Source organism: Triplophysa rosa, linkage group LG22, assembly GCF_024868665.1.
Source record: "Triplophysa rosa linkage group LG22, Trosa_1v2, whole genome shotgun sequence".
Classification (NCBI taxonomy): domain Eukaryota; kingdom Metazoa; phylum Chordata; class Actinopteri; order Cypriniformes; family Nemacheilidae; genus Triplophysa; species Triplophysa rosa.
In genome coordinates, this window is record NC_079911.1 from 13,379,909 (window position 1) to 13,386,984 (window position 7,076).

The 7,076-nt window shown below is 36.9% G+C and overlaps 1 protein-coding gene across 1 annotated transcript; it reads right to left on the reverse strand.

Annotated features, from left to right (window-relative positions):
- Nucleotides 1-664: 664 nt before the first annotated feature.
- On the reverse strand, nucleotides 665-6,518 carry ccdc83 (coiled-coil domain containing 83). The gene is made up of 10 exons (XM_057321703.1): nucleotides 6,466-6,518; nucleotides 6,284-6,368; nucleotides 6,024-6,192; nucleotides 5,762-5,929; nucleotides 5,541-5,632; nucleotides 5,394-5,462; nucleotides 5,180-5,298; nucleotides 5,002-5,111; nucleotides 2,915-3,027; nucleotides 665-1,053 (listed from the first exon to the last, which is right to left on the reverse strand). The coding sequence occupies exons 1-10, from the start codon at nucleotides 6,516-6,518 to the stop codon at nucleotides 841-843; spliced, it is 1,191 nt and encodes a 396-aa protein (XP_057177686.1). The 3' UTR covers nucleotides 665-840.
- Nucleotides 6,519-7,076: the final 558 nt, after the last annotated feature.

The window sequence follows — 7,076 nt, forward strand, 5'->3', positions numbered from 1 at the left end:
ATTCTAAAAAAGAAGTGCACTTTAAGTATCAGGATGATGCAAAATTCCGAAACAGGAAGTTAGCCCGGTTGAAAAAAACAGCATGTGCTGGGTTAGGTCTGTTTTGATGCTGGTCTGCTGGTTTAAGCTGGTTCTTAGCTGGTCAAACCAGCATCAAAACATACCTAACCAGCATATGCCTTTTTTTTCAGGGCGGGAGATATTAGATAGACTAGCTCCAGGGTTACCTTACTTGGGAATCACTTTGTTGTGTTTAATTTTCTGAAACCTTGCAACGTATATGGAACAGCAATTTTACAAAAGCAATAAGCTCCATTAAGCCTTGGTTTGTGGTGATTTTATAAGCTAAGGGGTCCGCTTTGTGTAGTGGCTAACATCCCTTAGCCATTGTAAAATCACTGTAAACCATGGCTTCTTGGGCTTTACTACTTAATTTTGCTTTCATGTGGCCTATTTCCAAAGAAGATATAAAACGCAAGTCTTCAACATCCCTTTAAAGGTCCAGTGTATGAAATTTAGCGGCACCTAGCAGTGTGGTTGTGAATTGAAACCAACGGCTCACTCCACCCCTCCCCCCTCAATTTCCAAGCACAACGGCGGCTGACACATCACTAAGATGTCCCTTTTTCACTTCTTTGCCAAATGTGTTCTGTAGAGTGTTTGTTTGTTTAGGGCTTCTGTAGAAACAACATGGTGAATTCCATTACAATATTGCATTTATGTCAATTGATAAACTACTCCAAAAAATTTCACATTGGACCTTAAATTCATCATTTTTATCCAAGGATTGCAGTTTCACAAAACAGAGATTTGTAAACACCTGTGTGAAGCAGGTATTATTCAAGACTCGTCGGATCCTCCAGTTGATACATGTAACTGCTGAAGTTTCTTCAGGATGGTTGCTATGGTGAGCACTGACTCTGTAGTTTGGGACGGGCTTGGGTCCATCTCCTCGTTCTCATCCGTGGGTTCAGATGGCGGCTGGTGCAGAGGAACAGCCTCACCTACCACACACAGTAGCTTCTGCTTCAATGAGTCCAGATGTATCGGTCCCTTCACACAAACACACACACACATTCTCTACTCAAAGCAGGTTCCTGTTCCGTTTAACAAGGCTAGTAACTGTTCCCCATTTATGCTCATGTCATCTGTATTCATGCCCATGACGTCTGGAACTCGCAGTGGGAAAATCACAGACGCAGTGTTTCCACGGGTCTTATCTCGCTAATGTGCCACTACAAAGCTGCTTTAAGATTCAGTCTAGGGAATTTTACCTGATAATATCTCATATAAACAGAAGCATGGAAGGCACTTGAGCTCTGGTGTGTAATTAGACATACATTTATCCCTAATTAAAAATGAATGACTGTTTATTGATGCCGTCTTCACTCTATGTGAATAGGTGGGACAAACACTGCTAATATTTTCTATGTATGTAGCACAGTTATGTTTATAGAAAAATAGCAGCGTTCCTATTCACCTGAGGCGGATATAAATATAAAAACCAGCAGTGTGGACACTTTATTTGCATAACTTCGCAATAAACAAATTGACTGGAGGACAGTTTTCTTAATAAAAAAGTCAGTGTCTTAGTTTAGCCATGGCGTGCCGTTTTCAACACTGTAATAGTGTAAATAAGATGTAATTTGTTTCTTGACTTCAGCGTTATCTACAGGAACTTGAAAGGAACATCGAGAGGTGCATTGCTTTGCTCAAGGGGACAAAGATGAAAGGCTGACACACCTCTATGGTGTCATTACATTCAAAATAATCCATTGTAATTTACATCTATATTAAAGTGACCAGATTTTTTAATGAAAACCAGGGACATTTTCAAGTTAAATGGTCAAAATATAATTGAAATCTCACTTGTTATAATCAATCAATTAATTAAAAAAACGGGGACAAAACATTTTTGTCTTTTTTCTTGTTGCACATAATTCTGAGTTTTTGTACTATTGCAATTAATTACAATAGTATAATATTATTTGCATATCAAACGGACCATAACTGGTTTTAATAAAGTTTACCAAAACTATGGAAAAATAGTCCACAGTGAAAATAGTAAATACTAACCATTGCAGTGGTTTTGAATACAGTAAACCCTCTGGGACACTTCTGTCATTTTTAACCTAAACATTTTACATTTTGAAATGTTAAAAATCGTTGCTTCATTGGAATGAGATTACAATTGAATATTTTTGTCCTATTGTATAAAAAAATATGGACATGGTTCATATATGAGAAAGGGTCACAAAGAAATTGACACACTTTGCTCCTTCGCGGTAAAAAATGACCGACATGGGAAATTAATGGGAAATATGAAAAAATATGAAAACTCTAGAGAAACTTTTGGTGGTACAAACTACAAATCAGCCACTGTGCAGAAAAAAAGTGGACAGCAATCAAGGGGTAACACTCTTAAATATCAAGGGTGCAAAATAATCACCCATGCACATACACGAACGCAGTGTGCCCACACCCAGCCCACACTTTGGGCTGTCCCGTTAGGGCCCCATCTGGACCCTATAGTGTGGGGCTCACACGTGCCCCGCATTTCATGCCGGTAGCAGGACCCGCAGTGGGCCCACCGGAAAACGGGGACGTCTGGTCACCTTAATCTATATAGGCCTATTCTTCCTTCCTAAATGTGCCATATCACACGATCACGAGCGCTGTTTTGTCGAATATCAGGTTGTAATAAGGGATGAGGGAGGCTACAGAAAAAATATGTTGGATATAAATTTCCATCAGTTAATTAAATGGACTATAGAGGACAACCGTACTGTCCAAATAACATTATATAAGACATAGTGATTTAATATACGAATTCCTGTAAGACATTTATGCATTTGGAAGATACTTTGTAAGCACAGTTGAGCTACAGGACTGCCGCATGACCTAAATGGCTTACCGTGAGTATTTCTCTGAGGTCAGGTGGGGTGGAAGGTGTCACATCTCTTTCCTGGTGAGCTCCCTCAGCTTCCTCCGAAGGTTGAAGGGGACATGAAGGTCTGTCGACCATCTCTACAGAGGTACACACAAGCATTATGTGTGACTAATGAGGTAACAGATGGTCAAAATTAGAGAGACAATTCCACCAAAATTGTTGTTTATAGCCTAACATTAGAAAGAAGAAGCTCTCTTTAATACAATAAAAGCAGATAGGGACAAGGGCCAGAACTGTGAAATGTGTCTTAAAGGAGTAGTTCACCTTCAAAATAAAAATCCTGTCATCATTTACTCACCCTCTTGTCATTCCAAACCTGTATGACCTTCTTTCTTCCGCAGAACACAAAATAAGATATTTTGAAGAATGTTGTTAACTGCCCCCATTCACTTCTATTGTAACCAATGCAAGTGAATGGGGGGCTGTTAACAACATTCTTCAAAATGTCTTCTTTTGTGTCATACAGGTTTGAAGTGACAAGAGTAAATGATGACACAATTTTTATTTTGAAGGTGAACTACTCCCTTAATCTTGTTTGATAGCTGTAGTTGTCACATTATTTTTAATTGAATAGCCTATAAAAACATTGTTATAGGCTAAACCTTCTTTTGTTTTCACAGGATAAAAACAAAGATATACATGTTTAATAACAGACTTTTCATTTTGATGTGAACTATTTCTTTAAATGTAATAGCAATATAACCTGGATGTATGAACTACAAACAAAGGCCATTTACTTTAAACTACTGAGAAAATGAAGTTTAGAGAGGAAATGAAAACAGTGCTGATCAGTAATGCACTGTGTGGATAATGACAAGACGTCTTCTACTCTAGGAGCCATTAGGTGGGGCTGTACAGTGCCAATAACAGGATTCAGAGGGCTATAAAAACCATCCAATCAGAAAATATGCCAGGCCAACACAAGGAAACTGCTAACATGTGCTGTGGGATTCTAGACTAGACCTCAGGTTAAAATAGACAAAATAATATTACTACATGAGGACTGAAACAACTCTGAGGCAGATTTGTCATCTATCGTTTTAGTCAGTAGCTACAGCTTATAAACATCTGAAGACCACATGACTTTCAGAATTCGCATTTCATGTATGTCAGTGTGTAATACACAGTATAAAAATGCACCTATTTCAACTTATACGCTTAAGGTTAGTTTTTGGCTTAAAGGAACAGTTAACCAAAAAATCAAAATTCTGTCATCATTTCCTCACCCTCGAGTTGTTCCAAATCTGTATACGTTTATTTGTTCTGATGAACACAGAGAAAAATATTTGGAAGAATGCTCGTAGCCAAACAGATCTTGGCCACCATTGACTACCAAAGTCTGAGAATATTTTTTTGTAAAACACAAAAGAAGATATTTTGTAGAATGTAAGAAAGTAAACAGTTCTGGGGCACCATTGTTATTTTTTCCTACTATGGTAGTCAATGGTGACCAAGAGCTGTTTGTTTTCCTACATTCTTCAAAATATATTTCACTGTGTTCATCAGAACAAAGAATTTTATACAGATTTGGAACAACTTGAGGGTGAGTAAATGATGACATAATTTTAAATGTTTAAGTATAGTCAAATTGCATGTACGAGTAATTTCAATTAACTTGAATTTAAATCATATTAAACTAACTTTAAAGATCGAGTTGAATCTCGTGTGGCTTATAAAAAAGTTGAAATGGCTTTATTTTGAACAAAACAGCCTATTGTGCCATGACTTATTGTTCATATCATTTTTTAAAGAGTAGAACAAAACAAGTGACTTAAGCTAGTTTTGTGCCTCAATTGTTAATTTATGATTAGTAGAAACTTTGTACATTTGATCACAACATTTCTTATATTTTGCTTATTTTTTTGCAGAGCGTTTGGTGCTGTTTTTCTACAGTTGGGGCGCCATCTATTGGTTATAAAGTATCAATGATTCATAATATTAAAGAATAAAAGCCCAACAATACACACAATGTGCTCAATAAAGCAAGACACTCTTTTACCGTTAGACTAAATCACAACTGTAATAAGGGAGAAGGTAAATGTTTGGAGTACCTGATGATGTGTCACGGCTTATCTGCATTAGGGTCTCGCTCATACTGTGCATGTCAGAGGATCCAAATGTTTTTCTGAGGCTGACAAACACAACACGACACAACACATCACTTTAAAGTAAAGCTTCAGGCTTAAAATACAGTAGTCGAGAAAAGTACACACAGCTTCAAACTCATACCTGATCTGGTGATCATGTGAGAGGTGGTTTAAAAGCGTATTTACACTTTTTAAGTTTTCCATTTCTAATTTCTGGACAGTGGATTCCAACTCTGAGATCTTCCTAACATAGTTGGCAACCTATAGCACAAGAAACTACCCACATTATATTATCTTTCAAACACAAAAAGATGTGCTTACAGCAATATATATTGTGACATCATCATTGGCCACACCTCTTTTTTAAGCCATTCATTGTCTTTGAGCTCTTTTTTACTGTCACAGTCAAGGTTTTGTTTTGCTCTCTGAAACAGAAGGACACAGGCATCAGAACATGCGTTCTGTTGTGATCTGATGGTCTTCAGTAAGCTACATAATTGTACCTTTTCAGAAAGCTGTATTATTTCATCAGAGCGCTGTGCTGTCTTTCTGGCAGTGTCTTCATAAGACAAAGCCAGAGATCTCTGAAAATATTCTGAAATAGACAGCTTTATGTTAAACTATGTAAACTATGTATTGATCTGGTCAGTGTTTTTAAATTCTCTGGAACAGTCCTAAAGGAACACTTCACCCAAGACTGTATTTTATGGCATAAGACACACACCTGACATTTCCTTGTATGTCCTTTCTGAAGCGGCAATATGTGTTTCCAATTTTTGGATTATTTGTTGGTTTTCCACGCTTTCTTTATTTTTAAACTGCAGCCATACCGGCCTCTCTTCCAGAAGCTCGTTCACCTGCACCTGCATCCTCGCCAGCTTACAGTGCAGTTCTCGCTCAAACAAATGCAACAAACATGAACATATCCACAATTCAGCACAAACATTAAGTTAAGTGTAAACTTTAAATTGTCATCACTCCACTACCTTTTAGTTCATTCTCTTGCTTGTGTTTCAGCTTTAGGTTTTCCTGGACAGCGTGCTCCACCTGCTCCTTATTCCACAGCTCCTTCTGCTCCAGGTTTCTGTCCTGCTCCTTCATCTGTTTATGCAGTTCACATACGTGACCATACTGCTCCTCTTTCAGCTGCTCCTGCTGTTGATACATGCAATTATTGTTATTCTCATAGGAAAATTGTAAAGACTAAATGTACTGTATGAATATTTGTGCCTGAGCATCACTATACCAGCTTCATCAGGCGATGGTTTTTGTCTTCTAGCTGGTACATTTCTTCTTTGTAATCTTGAATCTCTTTTCTTTTTACCTCAATTCTGTTAGAGATTAAAAAAAAGATTAAGTCTTATTTTGAGCATAGTGTAGGTACTACAAATAAATTAGTATCGAGACAGTATTGAGCCATGCACTTACTGGAACTGCATGAAAACATCTGCAAACGACGTTTTATTTATTGTTTTGCTCATTTTCAATAGTCAGGAAGTTACCCTTAATATGAAAACAAGCAAATAAAAAATCAAATCTTTTCATAAATCATCCACAAAAAAAATTCAGCAGGCAAGAAAGAAAAAACAATCTGGTATATCTGTGCATTGCGAGTCCTACGTGACTTTTTTTACATTTTTTCGTATGTTTACAGGTTGTTATGGAAACTAAGTGCCGATTTGAACTCAGTCATCAGGGGGCGATATTCACACCGACGACAACACCTGAGGCTTGAGGAAGCGGTAAAATTAAAGTTTAGATGGACTTTACAAGTGGTAGCATTGTTTTATTTTTTTTACCAAATTCTGGTTAAAACTGTCAATCCTGATAAAGACACAAAAAGAAAAGAATATTTTGAAAATTAATAAAAATTATAATGGTCTCTCAATTGGTAGGCCTAAATTTGATTGTTATCTGGCAGATCTGAAAAGAATAGGCTATAATTATACATATAATGATAAATATAATAAATAATGTATTTACGTAAATCATTTAATATGTAGTAAAAGAGCGGTAATGGAAATGTCTACTGTGTTATT

Bases quoted from the DNA above. Each gene is read 5' to 3' on its own strand.
- ccdc83 (XM_057321703.1), bottom strand. From the start codon at position 6,518: ATGAGCAAAACAATAAATAAAACGTCGTTTGCAGATGTTTTCATGCAG. The intron at 6,193-6,283 runs GTATAGTGATGC...ATGTATCAACAG, and splicing joins ACCATCGCCTGATGAAGCTG to CAGGAGCAGCTGAAAGAGGA. The intron at 5,633-5,761 runs GTGTGTGTCTTA...TGTCTATTTCAG, and splicing joins GACATACAAGGAAATGTCAG to AATATTTTCAGAGATCTCTG.